General features: G+C 32.4%; 1 protein-coding gene across 1 annotated transcript; it reads left to right on the top strand.

Annotated features, from left to right (window-relative positions):
* The first annotated feature begins 294 nt into the window (after positions 1 to 294).
* On the top strand, positions 295 to 19295 carry LOC113554421 (synaptic vesicle membrane protein VAT-1 homolog-like). The gene is made up of 9 exons (XM_026958263.1): positions 295 to 849; positions 10118 to 10247; positions 13446 to 13661; positions 16596 to 16735; positions 16797 to 16900; positions 17001 to 17056; positions 17123 to 17317; positions 17388 to 17583; positions 18536 to 19295. The coding sequence occupies exons 1-9, from the start codon at positions 587 to 589 to the stop codon at positions 18568 to 18570; spliced, it is 1335 nt and encodes a 444-aa protein (XP_026814064.1). The 5' UTR covers positions 295 to 586; the 3' UTR covers positions 18571 to 19295.
* Positions 19296 to 20036: the final 741 nt, after the last annotated feature.

Raw genomic sequence — 20036 nt, forward strand, 5'->3', positions numbered from 1 at the left:
CAAACTTACGTGTACTGTACACGCCCAAACGTCGCACGGTGATAAATAGTAACGAACTTCCGTTTTGCCGGTCAGCCGACCGCATAATTATCGTATTTTGGTACCCCGTCACACGTACGGTAACTGTACAACAGTCACGTGGTCACACTGGGGCTTCCAGTACGCGTATAGAAAATTAGAAAAGAGTAGGAATTTTATTGCACGAGAGGGTGGCGTAAAACTTACTGCCACCGCCCGGCCGCCGTCAGCACTCAGCACCACTGCCGCCGGACGAATCATCGACGCCGCCGCCGCCGCCACCGCCACAATCCGCGCTCCGTGTTCTTTCGGCAACGCTGTCGGCGCCAATACGCACATAGCGTCCACGATCCACTCGACACTCACCGTTGTAACGCGGACTCAGTCGGTCGTTATTTCAACCGTCCCTCGTATAATTCCATACGAAATCCCGCACGTACGCCGGCTACAGACAAACGACGATTTATAGCATTATATATCCTTTTTTCCTGACAAATAAATCTCACCGAGGATATTTTTCTCGTACGCACTTTCGACATTTTAAAACATTCGCAAGAAAAACGATAATATGGCTGAAGAAAATACACCGGTAGCGGCGGCAGCGGCAGCCGTAGGAGACCAGCCACAGGAGAAATCGGCTACCGAGACCGTCGCTGAACAGCCAAAAGTCGAGGGCAACGGCAAAGCTGCGGCAGCCGTAGAGGAACCACCAAAAGCTGAGATGAGAGCCGTCGTGCTCACCGGGTTCGGCGGTCTCAAGTCCGTCAAGATCCTGAAGAAACCCGAACCGACCATGGGCGAGGGTGAAGTCGTGATCAGGGTAAAGGCGTGGTAAGTTATCTTTTTTCAGAACTTTATAATTATACATTTATGTCTTTACCCCTGCGAGTACCAATCATCCGATTATCGTACTACCAATCCGTCGCCGACTCTAACATATGGTGGTTGCATAACGGTTCGGACGTGCTCCCTCTCTAGTTTGTACGTATAAATAGATCGTCCGCGGGGAATGTAATATTTTTAATTATTGTTCATTGTGTGTTTCATCACAATTGTTGCGGTTTGGTCCTCGACCGGAAGATAAGAACAGACAAGTTGTCATCGGGTGAGAAATGGTGTAAGGGTACTGCCGCCGCCCTGGGCGTTTTTCTTTCCCGATTTTTTTACTCCGAAAACATTATTTGGCGACCACCGCGTAACCCTGTGGTATGATTAGTGTTCTAACCATATTATGTAATAACTTGTACGTGAGACGATGTAAACCTGTTGTCATCCTATGATTTATTTTTCATCGATCGCCACCGACCCCGCATTCGTTGTCGGGCGGGTGGATATAATACTACGTCAGCTCACATCTACCGGCTACCTGTTAGTCGTAATCCCTCCCTAAGCTCTAAGTCCACGAACGAGGATAAACGATTACAATAAATAATAATGTTCTGCGTTAGTTTTCGCACGAGTGTTACGAGGTGGCGGCGGCGACGTCTCGTCTTTTCGGCCATAAATCGTTACCCGCGGCGGCTGCGGCAAAAGGACCCCTCCCGAATCCCGATTTACGTGCATACGGTAGCAGCTGTTCCACCGTTCCCACCTGTTTATTTGTGTCCGAATCTCCTTTTATACATTGTCGTTGCTATAATAATTATTAATATTTTTTTTTTATTCCGCCGTTCGTGCTGTGTACACAAACGTCGGACGGGGATTAAATGGACGTCTCGGCCTGGTTTTTTCTCCCCTTTTCGCCGCGACCGTTCTCCACGGTAATCGGACCCGTAGTAGACTCGTTCGTCGGGTGGAAACATTGGGGTTTAATATTCCGTTGTTCGACAGTCGTTGAGCCGACAACGTGTTGCGTTTTCGCCGAGTTCGCACACAACAATAGTAGTTGGACGGGCGGGGTGCTAGCGAGAAAACGAAACGAAACATATGGACGATCAAATATTGTTAGATCATTTTCTATTTCCACAATTAATAAATAATACCAGATTTATTTTTTCTATTACTACTAATACTTATTATTGATAACCATAACCATCACGATATTCGATAAATCTGTCATCATTGTACATTCGATTTGTACGCTCAAACGTATAACAGCTCTTCAAACAGTAAAAAATTAGATATGTTTATACCTGTATCGTAGTATTCAATGATGACAGATTAATATCGAATACATACAAAAATAAATAATCGGTTGTTTGTGTTACCCGACCGTCACGGAAATGGAAAATAACGGAATTTTCAGAATTGTTGCCTGTTGTGACGGTGGTTCTACGAAAAAAATTAAAGTTATTATTACCGCCGACTCGTTTGTAGAACGATGAAATGATGACCGAGTCATTTGAATATTATCTATGTTTGTAAACTCGACCGAGTTTTTAACGGTCGGATTTTGTTCAATTACCAGAACGAAAAGAATAAAATAATAATAGCTTAGTGAAAAGGGAATTGAATAACCTTGGCCTGAGATGCGCACGCCACCGTCTGGACTATCGAAAGACAAAAACTACAACTCAACAATGTATTTATATATATATATATATATATTATATTATGTAATAACTTGAGAGCGTGTGTGTGCGCTTGTTCGTGCGAAGGCGGATTATACTACTTATTCGTTCGCCCGAAAACTCGTTGAATGTGACTGACCTAACACTCGCAAAAACGTCACGTCCTCCGCCCCGCTTGTCCGTCGTTTACCACCAGTCATTAACCCTCGACCCGGTTATAGGTACGACAAGCTAATTTTTAAAATGCAATTCCCCGAATCATTCGTTTTTTAATTATATAAAATAGTATATCCAATCGCGTATCGTCTCGATGATTTTGTTGGTTTTTTCTATTTCGACGTAGTGAAAATCATACCTGTGTCGATTTTTCTTAATACTATGATTATTATGTTTGAACCTCCCACCACCTTCGCTATCATAAAATTCGAGAACACAGCATTCCTTTTTTTTAACATCGTGCATATCGGATACAACAGTATCTGTTTTGGCTTTGTAGACGAAAACTCGGGTGGCTATCGTTAATTGCAGTTGTAGTTCTTATCGACGAGTATTGTTTGCTACTTACAAATTACAATTATATTCCTGTAACCGTATCGTAACTTTATAATAGCACCACGCAATAAATAAATAATGCTATTATACGAGGATCAAACACGTGTTTTAAAAATAATAGAATAACAAAAAAAAAAAAATCAATAATAAATATTTATAAAAGAGCCGCCAGAGAAGAAAGAATCGTAAATTTTATGACGTTCGAAACGGTCGTCGGGATAAGATGGAAAAATAAATTATTCGTTAAGCGATTTCGTTGTAAAATTAGACATAAAACACTCGTATTTGTGTCATCGAGGGGCAAAATCTTCTTTGCCGAATGTCGAAAAAAATTCTCATAGTACCTATACAAACAAAATCCGGTTTCTTTTATAGCGTAATAATTGGGATGTGCTCGTAAACGAAATAGTATCGAGATTTGCAACAAAATAATATATGACTCGTATTTGCGAACGGACGTTTAGGGCGTGTATTGTATTATCATATTATATATGTATGCATGGGGCTCGGCTCGCGGTGGTGCCGCGGTAGGGATGTTTTGACCAAACCTGGCAACGTTGCGCCCGCCGCTGACGGTACGAACACATGTTGCGATCGGTTCAACGGCGGCGACGGGTTCGACGGTTACGCAGTTACGCTGCCTTTCGTCGACCCGTCTTGGCTCGCACACACGCGCTCGTTATCACAATATCGCGAAGGGATCAACAAGTCCAATGTAATATTGCACTTTATAACAGCAGACAGCATTATTTGCAACTGTGGTTTACAAGTCACCGCCCTTCGACGCATATTTCTCCATCTACCCCTTCACCTCCAATATGACTTAAATCTGTCACCCGACGATTAGCTTTATGTAGCTCTTTATTTCGCACTGTTTTTTAAAAAAAAAAAAACTTTTAACTGCTTTTTTCGTCACCTCGTTTGATTAAAACTCGTTATCGTAATGCCTATCGTCCGTTTTTTCCGATAAGGGATGCCGTGAATGGGTGTGTACGTGCGAATGAGATCGATCGGTCGATGCGAAAAAGGCTACCACCTCGCTGAGTCATTCAGGCCGATCCCATTATTTTATATTACCTACGGAATTCGAAGACTTGTGTAAAATGATTCATTTTAATAGCAATATACATTTTTATCGTATATACTTAATAGAATTATTCATTAGTATTTATTCCTACTTCAAGAGAAATATTAAACCACCAATAAATAACATGCAATGACATACCACAGTATGATAATAACATGATAAATGCTTGGAAATAATTGACATTTTGACAAAAACTGAAATTTTCAAGTGTTGACGGAAATATTTATTTAGCAATTCATATTATATAACCATAATTTTCATTATCTTATTAGTTATTATTTTATAATATTTTGTAAACTAAACTACTGGTAAATAATAACCTATTCTTAACAAATAAATAAATTTTGTATCTATTTCAACAGCTCAAGTGTGTTTTTGTTTTTCATTTATGAAAGTGTAATGGATAACTATTTATATAGCACCATAGTAATTCATAAAGTATTAACCGATAACCACTATATTTTTGCTTTACGTACGTTGTTCAATGTTTAGTCTAAACCAAACTATCAGAAAATAAGAATTATTTTCGATCACAAAACTCAAGTAAGGGGTTGAAAAACACCAAATGCATAATAAAGGATTTATTGTATAAAAACTCGATTGGACAATACACATATTATAAAGGAAGTCATAACATTCTTCGCCGCAGGGGTGTGTTGTTAGAAATCGCGAAGGAATTTCTAGTTTAAGTAAAATACCTAACATATTTTTCATTCATTGAATAAATTACTGTATAATGTGTTGATTTTTATTTAATTCGTAGTTATATTAATGACATTTTTATAAGATAGAGCATTCATATTATGTTTATACATACATCATTTGAAATTTACATTAGTCATTAATTTTTCATTAATTTGTTTGCAACTGACAAGTGTTATTTTGACTGTAAATTTAAAAACAAATACCTCCGTTTTTTTCTTGAAATTTATAAACTTAATATTGTAAAAGACTGTAGAATTCGCTCTACTGTATATTAGATTTCGAGTGTATTTTTTCATTGAGTAGGACACAGTAATTGATATATTGAATTTAAATTCATAATGTTAAATCATGATATTGTACACGAAAAACAATTTTGAGTGAAAGAGGCTGATGAATCGGCATTTAATTCTAAAATACCTAGTAATTATTTTTTATCTTTTAATATATTTATATTATCGCAATATCGCTAATGTATTTTTTTTAATTCATGAGGTTTAAGTAATTTTTACTAAAAAACATATGTAAGTTATTAGTAAATACCGGTGTATCGAAGAATGGCGTGAATACGAGTAGATTGATCGTATAAACTATAAAAAGATAGTTAAAAAATAGTCTAAATATTTCGAAAATTTCGGTGTACCAAGTTCCTATGGTTAATATTTATTAATTTCCACAAAACTAAAATAGTTTGAAGAGAACTGTAGTCTTAACTAGTTTAGACCTTTTTAAATACTAAATTGTTCTAATTTTTTTTTACCAGAAGTACCTCAGTATTGATGCTCCAAAACGTGATGAGTTTTTTATTAGGTACGCATAGTTAAAAAAAATTATAAGTCTATTACGATTCATTATATATTATTATACATACCATACTAACCAATAGAATACATTTAAAATGCTTATTGTAGATATTCGTCGCTATTTTGTTACTGTTTATTATTAAGTAAAAATAAATAATAAAATGTAATAATAGCCTGATGCCAGGCATCCCATTGATCCTTCGAGAATATTATATTGGTATTCAAATTTAATTAAAAATAAATAATACATTATATTTGACGTATTTATTATTACACAAATATACATTTCTAATCTATCATTTTGAATTAATATTTATTGATGGTGGTTAATTATTTTATGTTTTTAATTTGTATATATCAATAATTTTAAGTGGTATAACAAAAAAATTAAAGTACAAATCATTTTTTATTTCAGAAAATAAAGCAGTTATATTTCCAATGTATACAGTATACTTAAATATTTAAATTGTACATGATGAAAGACTATCGTTATTTTAATGATGGATGATAAATGATAACTTATACCTAAATAATAATAGTAATTTTGACTTTTGACCGAGATAAATTTAATAAGGATTAAATATTTGGAAGTGCTTGTTAACTCAACAACTGATGTGTCATCGTATTTTCGATAACACTTTAACAATATTATATATAAATATATAATAGGTATGCGAGTCGTTACGCTGGTACCCGCATATTTGAAATTTAGATCCAGTAGGCAGTAATAATTGTTAGATAATTTATACAAAATCGTAACCTCCATATCAAAATTTTTTACACCCCCACATTACTTGAAAATTTATTTTTATATTACGGGTGCCGAGGTTGGTCTTTGGTCGCGTACACTAGCACCACTTTTTATGTTTCATATTTTGGCTAATCGACTCAAAAACTATGCCAGCATTATTAACATTACTTTTATAATTTATTTTTGTTTTCTTTTTACGTATATTCGGTAATTCTTTTACATTATTTTATTTCTAATTTCATCAAAGAATCTTATTAGTTTATTTGTAGTTTCTACTGTGTCAATTTTCTAAGTAGGTAGTAAGTACTGCGTACAATGTTGTATCAGATAATATTATTTGAAATGTTTAGTTGATTACAATATTCAACACATATTTAACAGAATGTACCTAATACTCAATATTTTTCTCATGCTTATTTGTACAGTGTTAAAATTGAATATTGACTATATATTATACTATAATGATTTTTATCAAGCACTGTATATAACTTTATATGCATATTGCATTTTCATATTACTACATTTTGCTACATATCTATATGTAGTATAATAGCATGTCTACGCGTTATATGCATACTGTATTACTGTCATTGCTATGGAATTTTCTTTCCAACAATTTCAAGTCGAATATACTTAATCCTAGTTGTTTTATGATTAACGTTGTATCTTACGTTGTAGTTACATTATAGAAAAATAAATAGGTTTTTGACCCCAGTACGAATTTCAATATCTAATTTTTTTTATTAACTGTACAATATATATTATAATGATTTAGGTTGATGTTGCCGGGATTATCAACAGATGATTTATATTGTGTCATGTCGACACGTGTATAAACACAAAGAACATTTTTTTTACTCTATAGTAATGCGCCTATATCAGTTTAAGCTAATAAACAATATATATCGTTAACAGTGAAAAATAATAATAAAATGAGGTCGGATCCTTTGAACAACAATCAGTACTATTGTGGATAAAATAATAATAATTTAGAAGGCACCTATATAGAGTTGAATCATACCAAACTACACTGTAAAAACTAAAAGTAATAATATTAAAGTAGCTTTCGTGTTTCCGAACCGACAATGAATACACGCCGACACGGTTTGACCTTATCTGTTTGCCTGAGTGTCCAAATAATAATAAAAGTCTTTATTTTATTATTTTTTTTTTCGTCGAGAGAATCAGTGAATCGTGCATCAAGTAGTGATATAAGATATAGAACTGAGGTGACGGGAGGAGGGTTGAAAAAGAAAAGTTTTTTCCGGTACAATTGTCGTTAACCGTCGACAAGGAGAAATCTGCATTCGTCGTACACTGGCACAGTGGCACAATTTTGTGAGCAACTATATTTTTTTACGTATCGCAGTCGTATTTTCATTACGTAAAAAAAGTGGGAATAAGTTGCACGGTTGACTGATTTTCTCTGTTTTCCAATTGCAATACCTAATACTTGACGTACATCCGGAACAGTATATATTATTAACTTTACTTCCGTTTCTCTCGGGTTGACGGGCCGGGGTGGCTGCGGCGTCAACGCGTGATCGAGAAACGCTATTATTCCGCTACCCGCGTCAAAAGGCGGAAGTAACGTTATATTATGAAAACGACCTCGTCACAGCCGAAGATTTTAGCTAATCTCTTTAAAGTGTTTTCCGTTGTATAGCAGCGCGCATGCGTGGGGACGCGAAATAAAAACCGTTATCAAAATGATTTACGGTTGCGCGCCTAACACAATATGAAATGTCATGGTGTGTCGGTAGATAATAAGTGGCTCCGAGGAAACTCATTACTAGGTACTAAGGCGAGTAGTAGTTGCTATTACGCGTGGGTAGTCGTTGGGCAATAATGTTAATAATCCGAAGGGATAAAAAAATAAGACCGGTGTCGCGATTTTTTTATTTATCGTTACTGTACGACGACGGACCTCGTCTTAACGAACGCGCGCCGGCACCGCCTGCACGTATATTCGTATTACTATAGTTAACTTATTTTATTATTATTAAAAATTCTATGGGTTATGATGTTATTACTATTATATACATCACATACGTGCGTTATTATGTATATATAACGCACTTAATAATAATAAAAACGAATCGCCGTGCGTAGTAGTAGTAGTAGTAGTATTATATAAATATTACAAAAACTACGTGGTCGTTACAAATAATACACCTATATAATGATATATAATGGGTGACGTGCTGCAGTGTCGTGGCGGCCCGACGGCTGGCGGCAACCGCGTTACGTGACTGTACAACACGTCTAGACACGTCGGCGTCACTGATAAATACGGTTTTTTCCTCCCCTTTTCTCTAACCCCCATGCGACCGCCGCCGTCACACGAACGCGCGCGTGGATACACCACCCCGCGAACGCTACAAACTACAATCCACGATGACGACTGTATATACATATATATATATATACCTGCACCTATATAATATAATGCCGCCGGCCGACCACACCACACCAAACATATTATTTTTATAGCATATACCTAAATATACAACTGTGCACTACTCACGACTGCCGCCACTCGTCCGTCCCTCCAGGGGTTATTCCCCCCGACTACGATATAACATTATATGTGTAATATCACTTGTATATTGCGCGCGTTTAACTACTGACGGTCACGCGACGGACGCCGTCATCGTCGTCGTCGTCGTCGCCACTGTGTGCAGCCCTCGTCGTCGCCGTCGCCGCCACTGCACAGCCCTCGTCGCCGCCGCCGCCGCCACTGCTGCCGACGCCGTCGCGCTACGTTTACATTGCGATGTAATTATTGCACTCGATCGTGTCTCGTAATAAAATAAAAATCGGGCCAACTGGGGCGCGCGACAGCCAATAATAGCAACGTTTTCGGTGTGCGCCTTATTGTATACACACCGCTCCCCCGGTTTGGCGCACCGACACGACGGCGGCGGGCTGGAAATGCTTTTAAAACCCGATTATATACATTGTTGATCTGAATCACCTCGTTTCCCGTGTCTCGTGGCGATATAATATGTACATGGTTATGTATAGGGCACCGCCCGCCGCTGTAGGCGACACGATAAATGGATTACGTTTTTCGATTGTACAAATTGAAAAAAAAAAAACCCATTTTCGTGTACAACGACGACGGTGACGGTGGCTTTTACGCGGAAATGAAAATGTCGTGTATCGTATCGGCAATATTGTGTTTGAAAAGACACCTGTATTCGATTGTTATCGATATCGATGAACTTATATATAATATAATGTGTTCCTACTACACACCTATAACTATACCCTTCGCGTTTTATATTTTTTACTCTTTTGTTGCGGTAATCTCGTCTTTTTGAACGAGACGGATAATGACGATCGCATTATAATTTATTGTAAATGTACTCGTATAGTTTACTATATGTAAATATGCTTGTATAAATACTCACTTTTTATATCGACATATCTGTAGTAAACACTAATACTTATATACGTAAATGTCGTACACAAAAAAATATTTCAGCATGGAGTTCGTCGTGTTTTTCCGTTTAATGATTTGTTTTTATAACTATTTTTCGGACGTAGGTTACATACATATGTATAATAATATAATCATTTTGTCTGAAACAAAACGCGCGTGGAGTTTGCAATTTTAAAATTATTATATCGATGTATAACTACTTATTTAATGCATTTTTATTAATTATTTTGATGTTTTCTTTTCTAGTGGTTTGAATTTCCAAGATTTAATGGCCCGACAAGGCGTGATCGAGTCTCTGCCTAAAGCTCCGTTCATATTGGGTTTCGAATGTTCCGGCGTCATCGAACAAGTCGGAGAAGGTGTTGAGAAGTTCAAGGTAAAAATATCTGCTGTATACATAATATGAATCACGATGCAGAAAACGACGACTGCATATATTATTATTATTATTACAGTGATATACATTCGTGGCTAACCATCCGTGTGTGTGATGTACTGATGTATGATATCTTGTATAGGATGTATTATTATTAGTAGTATTATTGTGTTCTTCGGCAGTATCGAATTTTGAAACATAGGCCGTAGGGATATCAATTTTCCGGTCGCTCTTGATTTTTACTTGATGTATTAAAATATTATATACGCGATTCTCCGGTGTCAAATTCTTTTAATAGACAAATGAATAACGAAACGAAAATAATATTCGCATATCGTTGCCCACGCGAGTGTTTGACGGAGATTAATAATGATATATCTTATGTACACACGAGTCACTTGATACACGAGAAAAACGCATGTGTTTGTTTAACAGCTCGGCTTAATTTAAACTATTCCGTTCACCGAAGCGTCGGTTCGCATCCGGCGCTTGCGTGTGCATTGCGAACGAGATCTCTCGTACATGTAGTGGTATGTGTATATAGAATATTATTAATTTATTATGTATACAGTATATACGGTGCCCATACAACAACCGTCTAGTCTGAGGTTAAAGACACGATTAAGCATTATAGCTGTAAAGGAATGTATATACTATTTACGATCGACAGGGATAGATTTCAATTTCCATCCCATCACACTCATCTCGGTCTCCAATTCTCCATCATCGCAGTTCAGTAAAACGCGTTGTTTGACATTAACCTCGTATATGCGTGTACTGTGTATACACAGCCGTCAAAAGGGACAAGTTTCTAATCGTTCGTGCGAACCACGTGCGGTTAAAATATGCGTAGAGGTGAAGGGGGTGCGGCATGCCGTGGCATCCTTACTCCTTATACTTACAATAGAATCGTCTGTGGTAAATTTTAGTATAATACAAATACAATGTTATCATCTAGACCGGAGTGGCGACGGAACGACGGTTATTTTCTTAAGTGACGGGACGTATTATTACACTGTTCAATGTCATAGGAGGGTCCGGCGTGCACATAATATATATACTGCAGCGGTGCGTGTGCCGTATATACAGACGATAATAATAGTAATAATAATTAAACTATAACCCGCATAGAGAAGCTATACGGATTACTAACCTCGAGGTATGCAAACGTCGTCGTCGTCAATATGATTAAGTAAAAAAAAATGTTAATAGACCGTTTCTTTTTTATATCGTTTGGTGGAGGGAGAGTAGTGGAGACGCGCCGTTTGCTGCCGTCACTTATTTGTATACTATAGTGTCACGGAGACGTGGACACTCGGTGGGCGCTCTCACACGTGCGGGCCACAGATCCAAGAATGCGATGTCGTGTGAAACGTGAATAATGACGATAATTGATCCTCATTGAGTCTAATTATTTAATAATCGAATACTGCATTACACATACAAACTACACACCTATTCAATGGCTAACATCTATATGGGATGATCATTATTCATCGTAGCGGTCTATGCTCGGTGGTAAATGGATAAATGGCCAATTCGATTGAATTTTTTACGCCCGCGTTTGCGTATATGCCACGTCATGGTCGTCGCCAATGTATTGTATCTGGAGTTAAAAAGTTCTGAAAACTTCATTTATAGTATTTTTTCGTACGACACGCCAACCGTTAATAATGTCGACGTTATAACGATCGTACAGACAAATGTTAATTATTCACGCAATATTACTTTTTTCGACAGAGGTAAACCACAATAAAATACCCGAATAATGTTACATTGCAGCTGTGAGATGGTGATACACCATCGTAGTCACGGGAACGTCGGGAACCATTAAGTACGTCAACACGTGATTATTTTTTTCTCCCTTATAATAAGTGACAACGTGAATGCGTTAAACCAGATGCAGATCGTTAACAAGACGAAGAAAAAGAGAAATATATACGTGAACGTCTGGATTTTTTTGTCAGAGATACTACCGAAAATATAACTTACATTTTTTCAAAAAAAAAATGGTTTACTTTTCGATTAAATAAATATGTTGAATGCACTAAAATTATATAGACGACTGTATGATGAAAAAACCGGTATCTACATATCATTTATCAAGATTTTTTTAAAAATAGATTAGTATAAAAATATAACATATTTAAATATTCATCAATATTGTGTTCACTTTTAATGAGTTTTCAAACAAGTTATTAATTTTATGACTTATTAAAATAATAAAACTTATATTGGAGTATTATAAAAACGTCGAATAAAAGCATTTTTTATATAATTTTATTTTCAAATTCAATAAAATGGTATATATTTCTTTTATCTAAATATAATTTCATGTGGGCCCAACCCTTATGTAATAATTGTTATTATTATAATATTATTTAATAATTGATATTTAATACGCATATTATCAAATTATCCAATTAATGTCTCTGACATTAATATGACCTATTTAATCAAACTATAATATCAATATCACAATAATATATCGATGTACTCTATATTATGAAATTATTATAATACCCAAGTGTCAAACTAGATCATGCATATTGAGTTCTAAACATTGGATTCGTATTAATGATACGTTTCGAAAATTAAAAATGCTCCAGGGCATTACATCTTCAGTCCTCTATCATTATTAAATATTATTATTAGCCCCTAGTGCTCGTAAAAATACTTTTTTTTTTATCGCTCTTGACCGACAACCGGTTTCTTTGTCAGTTATTATGAAAAACTGAAAAACAGACGTCGTTCTCCCACGTGCAAATCGATTACCATAATAAAAATAACAACAACAGCGATTTTATTATTATTATTGTTACGTATTGCGTGGTATAAGTATACGATAACGGATGAATAAAATATTATATAATACGAATAACTATGTAACTCGTATAAAGCGTAGTCGTTCGAAATATTTTGGAGACGAATTGAGTAAACTACCCATCACCCATAATATATTAAATAAATAGCTGTAAACACAAATAGATATAAAAATCAGGTTTGTTAGTATTTTTTCCAGTAAGAAATAAGAAACTCTAATAAATTAAAATATAAAATTAATCTATTCACATATTGTAATGTATATTATGTTAAAGTCGAACCACCACGAATTATCTGTTTATCACTTCATATTTAAATTTGTATTTTTAGTATATTATAATAATGTAATAACAATTCTGTGTATTTTATCCACAGGTCGGCGATCGCGTTGTAGCGCTCCCTGAGTGGCGCGCGTGGTCCGAGCTTGTATCCGTGCCGGCCAAGAACGTGTTTGCTATACCGGATAACTTGAACTATGTGGACGCCGCGGCCTTGGCCACCAACTACATCGTTGCCTACGTGTTGCTGTTCGAGTTGGGCGCCGTCAAGCCCGGCAGCAGCCTGATACTGCACTCGGCCGGTGGTGGCGTGGTAAGTATATATTTTAATTATATGTTACCTATATTCTATACACGATATATATGTTTAGAGTGACTAAGTAAAGTTAAAGTTAGAAAACCTAACTTGCAGCAGTTACATGTACAAGTTACTTACAAAGTATAATATGAAAATGAAACGAATAGTAACTTCTAGTCGTGAACACAGTACCCCAACTAAGTTAGATAAAAATAACTTTGTCACCAACATAAGTATAACTTCTAACTTTTGACTAGTTAATGGCCTAAACTCTGAGACAATATTATAATTTATGACATTCCAAACGCGTGCAAGTTTGTATTTGTGATGAGATGGGGTTTCCTTTCCATTTCATACTATATATTTTATAATGACGTGTATTACTTACTAAAATATTGTACTGTTTTACCTATCCTATAATTTTATCGCTTGGTTTCTTTGTTTTCTGTTATTGGTTTTGTACATTTTTTTCTCCCAATCAAAATTCCTTTTCAATTCTTACACTATTACATATTATTTGGATCAGGGATGAATAAAGAGTATACATTTACAAATACAAGTATCTATATGTTGTGATGTTGGAGTCAGATCCCATATGATGATATTCTTTGGGCGTAGTTTTATGAAATAATATATTTTTTAAAAGCTTAAAAATATAATACCAATAAAATATTGTTTTATACTCATAAAAAATATTATTTAGTCACTATACCTACTTAATTATAAACGCAAGGTATAGATAATAGATTCATAAACATTCAGATATCTAATCACCAATCTAGCCAACACGTCTTGTTTTTCTTGCCTATTGGTTATTTACAATAAAGTGTATCAATATGACATACTATTATTATTATTTTAATACATTGTATAATATTTTGCTTTAATACAATCCATAGATAATTTATATTACTTAATAGGCGTAAGTAGGACTTTAAATTGAGGGTTTCAAATGATCAACCTAAAATTGTTTTCATTCAATAACGATTATAATGATCTTACTCTTAAAATTCCTATTTTTTCATAGGTTATTTTTTTTCCAGTGATAAAAAACAAAATCAAATTCATAAATTATCTAAAGTAATAATATAATTATGGTTCCAATATTACTAATTGTAAAATAACATTTTATCGTTAATCCTATACATATATTTATTTTAGGTGGGGAGAAAGTTTGGAAATTATTTTAGCGTGCTTATTCTCTGTAAGCTATTTTTCTCTATTGGTTTTGCCGTCAATGTTAGGATTATTCGAAATTTAAAACTTAACCATTGATGAACACGTTTTTAATTTGTAAATCCAAAACGTGTAAATAATTAAACTACATACTGGTCACTAGACATGACGATGTAACCACCATCGTGACTATTATAATAAATATTAAAATGTATAATATATATAAGTATAAAGTTTGTTATTATACTTTTATAATCTAGAATATCAACTTAGAATAAAAATATGATTGATTCAAAATGTTGCAAATCGCAAATCTCCATCGGAATATCATACAATATACAATATTAATAATATTATACATAATTAAATCGAGTAATGAATCGATTTAGTTCTTTCACCGCCGCCAAAAGATAAGACATTATATAGTCTACTTGTATATGTGAAAAAAATACCGACTGCTGACTGGTGTAGGAAAACGCGGCACATGTTTACATAGTGCGATGGTGGTATAAAATATAAATGTCAATTGTTTTTCACCGCGATCAATCGATTATAGACGCTCTCTCTTCTGTGATTTTTTCCTAGTCGTTTAATTGCAGCTACACAAGCATTCGTTTTAGTGATTAGAAATCTCATGATTCTTCTGTTATGAAGTTTTAAATTGTTAGGTATCATTTATCGCGATAACCTTTGGTCAAAAGCTGTATAATATAATTAAAGCGAAGAATTTAAACGTTATGTAGATATTATAATTGTATTAAGTTTGTCCGTCATATTTATTATTTAGTAATTTTTTTCGTGACTGTATACAATTTATATAGTTCATACAAACCCGCATATTAATATGAATCATTGACTCCATAAATATATGCATTATTACGTCACACATTTATACATATTATAAATACATAGGTATTACATTTTATAAAAGTGAAAAAATTTATCTAGAATTTGGAAAGCGTTTGTAGTTAGTACTTCAATAGTATTATAGCGTAAATAACAGGAAAAATATTTTCACTGACTAAAAATATGAAAATGTTGTTCTAATTCTAACATCTGTACAATTATAATAATATAATAACATAATGAAAAGAATATATTATTGTAATCACACTATCTTTTAAGAAAGATAGTGCCATTAAGAGGACCTTAATTAATCCATAACGAATATAAAATTGTAATAAAACCCATAATATAATTATTATGTTTTTAATAATATTCATTACTTAGCTTATAATTTCAAATGTTTACAAAGCTATAATTGATAATTTTAATTATTATTCTTATTAATTGTTTCTTGACAGAATTATATTTTGTAAGCAATTTAGAGTTAAGTTTTAGTTCATATAATAATATTAAATTTACCAACGAGTTTAATATTTTAATTTTTAGGTTTTGTTCGTCTTATATTTTATGAAATTGAAGGGTAAAGTTAATTAAAAATATATGGAGTGTTAAACAATTAAACTTATAGTTACATTATAATTTTAAATTGTTTTTAATACAACATTTTACAGGCTTACAGCCGTAGTCATAAAAATAACAACATCTAATATCAAATTAAATCAGTATACTTACTAATATTTTAATGTTTAGTGATAAAATATACGTATACTTTTTTATTAGATACATTTTTAAGAACATTTATTGTGTCTAGAGAACATTCTATAAATTATGTTAATCTAAAATTCTAAACCATAGACAAGAAAAATAATTTTTCGTTGAAAAGTAATAACACAAATAAAACTTATTATACATTTTTTTTATTTTAAGGGTCAAGCAGTAGCCCAACTTTGCAAAACTGTAGATGTCACTGTCTTTGGTGTAGCATCAAAAACTAAACATGAAGCTTTAAAAGGAACCATTGATCATCTTTTGGAACGTGGTAGTGATTATGCTGCTGAAGTTAGAAAGTAATTAACATAATTTAATAAATATTGAATTTATATTAAAATTTGTAATCGATTTATTCAGGGTTTCTCCAGAAGGAGTGGATCTCTTTTTGGACTGTGTTTGTGGTGAAGAATGTAGCCGTGGATACTCTCTTTTGAAGCCTATGGGAAAATATATTTTGTTTGGTAAGTAGCATTTTTCTATTTTTATATTGTACTCAGTATTTTGCAAAATTAATTAAAATGTTTTGTTATAATAAAAAATAATGTAAAACAATACTTTTAGGTTCATCCAACATTGTCACAGGAGAAACAAAAAGCTTCTTTAGTGCTGCTAAATCTGTAAGTTTTGAATAGGTACCTAGTTAATAAAAATAAACAAAAAATTTATTTTTTATTTTTTGGAAGTGGTGGCAAGTGGATAAAATTTCTCCATTGAAATTGTTTGATGACAGCAAAACTCTTATGGGATTCAATTTAAGACGATTGTTGTTCCATCAAAACCAATCTGAATATGTGGCAAACATATTTGACAAAGTTATTGGATTATGGAAAGATGGAAAGGTTAAACCAGTTATTGATTCCACTTGGGCTTTTGAAGATGTTAGTATTCAAGTAGATTGAAGATATATAATCAAATATATATTTTATTAATATTTATAAATAATTTCAGGTTGGTGAGGCTATGCAAAAAATGCATGATAGAAAAAATATTGGAAAAATTGTGTTGGACCCAAGCTTGGAACCAAAACCAAAACCAGCAACACCGGTTAAAGGAAAATCAAAGAATGCTGATAAAGAAAAGGAAAAGAAAGAAGAAGATTCTTCTGCTAATGGCACTACAACTCCTGAAGTTTCAAGTCCTACAAGTATGATCATTTAATTTCTTATATGAATTGTACAAAAAAATGTATAACTCATTTAAAATGTATTAAATATGTTGAGTCAGTTAATATTTTTACCATATTAAATGTATTTAAACTTAGAAATAATATACCAACTGGCAACTATAATCAGTATAGAAAAACTAATATGCTAAAACCTGACAAAATTCAGTTCTTTTACACATATCCCTGCGATATCCTGTCATAGTGCAATCGGTCTCAATGGTAGAATGAGAGATGCACAAAATTGGCATATTCTTGTATTAAAAAAGAGTATAGCCAGTCATCAATCTGGCTTTGTATTATAAAAAATGAAAATCTATATCTTGTTTTTACTTAATTAAAATTCATAATTCACTTAGATTATCTAGGTGTTTGAGTTAGTTATGCAATTATTACTGACCATTGCTTGTATAACAAGTTTGAAGTAGATACAAATATAATAATAATATAATTTATAAATTGAGTATCTAATTTATTATGAAGAAAATCTTTAAAGAATTTCTCAACTTTTGTTTCTATATTTTTTAAATTCATTACAAAATACATTTCCTTTTTTCTTCAATCGTCAATGTTTAAATATTATGATTAAATATTAAAATATATGATTTAAGTCTATAAAAAAAACTAACACTCTCTTTAAGTGCTCATTATTTAGTACATTCATGAATGTTTAAAAAAACTCATTTTTGAGCATTCACCTAATTGATTCCACTCATTGATGTCCTCACGAGCGGGGGATACGGGGGATGGCCTTTTTTTGTTAGGTAGTATAAAGTTTTCTGTTTAACTTAGTAATAGGTAATAAATAAATATAAAATATTTTTAATATATTTAAATATTTTCATATCCCCCCCCCCAATAAAAAATCATGAGAATGCCTATGCTCATACTAATTAAATATATTCAAATAATTAATAAAATGTGTTATTTGCAGCTAAAGAGAAGGAGAAGGAAAAGGAATCAAGTTGAATGCACGAGTGAAAACATCATTCTCAAAAATTACTACCTACTTATTTAATAATAATAATAATAAAATAAACTTCTCATTAGCGCTTTTTTCCAGTCTTATATTACACTAAATAATGAAATATCAATTTTAGCCTTTTTAGAAATATTTTAAATATTTGTTTCAATCATTTGAGTATTGACAAACCTTTATTTATACTTGGTCAAATAATATTATATAATACTATATTATTGTTTTGATTAATGATATAAATTGTTTTACCTAATCAACAACTTATTACACTAGGCCTAATTTATTACTAGTAAATATGTACCAAATATTATGTATACTTATATGTTAATTTTTATATAATTGTTTTGGTTCATTTTGCTCGTACATCTCTATGCATTTTCTATTATACTATAATTATTATTATTATTATTATTATTATTATTATTATTTTTAGCTTAAATTTTAAGTTTTATATTATACTAAAACATGAAATGATTTATTTTTCCATTATTTTTTTATATACAATTTCTAAATAAATACATGTGGAAGTTACATAACAATATATTTTTAATTTATACACACATACTACAAATGTATTAAGATTTATGTAGATTGGATAAATTCTGTTTAAACAAAAAAAAATTATAAATGTGTGTGTGCAATTGTGTATAATATTTATATACACACACACACACACACACACACATACACACATTATATATTTATTTATTTATATGAGTATTATTATTACTATTATTATTATTATTATTATATATTATTTATTGTGCTGTTTAAAACTATTAAAAAAAATATATAAGTATAATATATTTATATATGTATATTCAATAACTAATTTAAGTGATTATTAATCAAAAAATATAAGATAAAAATAATTAAAGATGTCTACAATAATAATATAATAAGTTTAAGGATCTTTATGATAATAATACATTAGATGTGACTTTGCAAGCTTGTGATTGAATACATACTACCCATTTTTAATTATACACAACTACCACATCTGTACTATTCTGATGAAAATTGTTTAAGATTTAAAATTTAATATAAACTATGATTATGCATTTAATGTTTTTATTTGTATCCATAATAAATGTAAAAGAGAATATTATATATTTTTAACAACTTTAAAAATTGAGAGTTGGTGTAACAAATCATCAGTACGTAACAATAACACACAATGTCCAACTTCAGAAATGTATTATAATAAATACTATGTTAATGAAAGAAAATGCAATTGACAATGCAGTTTGTCATTAAGAATATTGAAATATGAAATTATATATGAATATATGAAATGTAAAGTGGCCACTTATTAATTAAATAGAATATATATTTTTTTTATTATTATTATTTTTTTCTGCCTATAATGTTAGGTAATAATTAATATTGTAATTATAATTATAGTTAGGCAATAATTTACATCTTTAATATTTTGGTATGTAACTAATAAACCACA

The sequence above is a fragment of the Rhopalosiphum maidis genome, chromosome 2 (genome assembly GCF_003676215.2).
Source record: "Rhopalosiphum maidis isolate BTI-1 chromosome 2, ASM367621v3, whole genome shotgun sequence".
Taxonomy (NCBI): Eukaryota; Metazoa; Arthropoda; class Insecta; order Hemiptera; family Aphididae; genus Rhopalosiphum; species Rhopalosiphum maidis.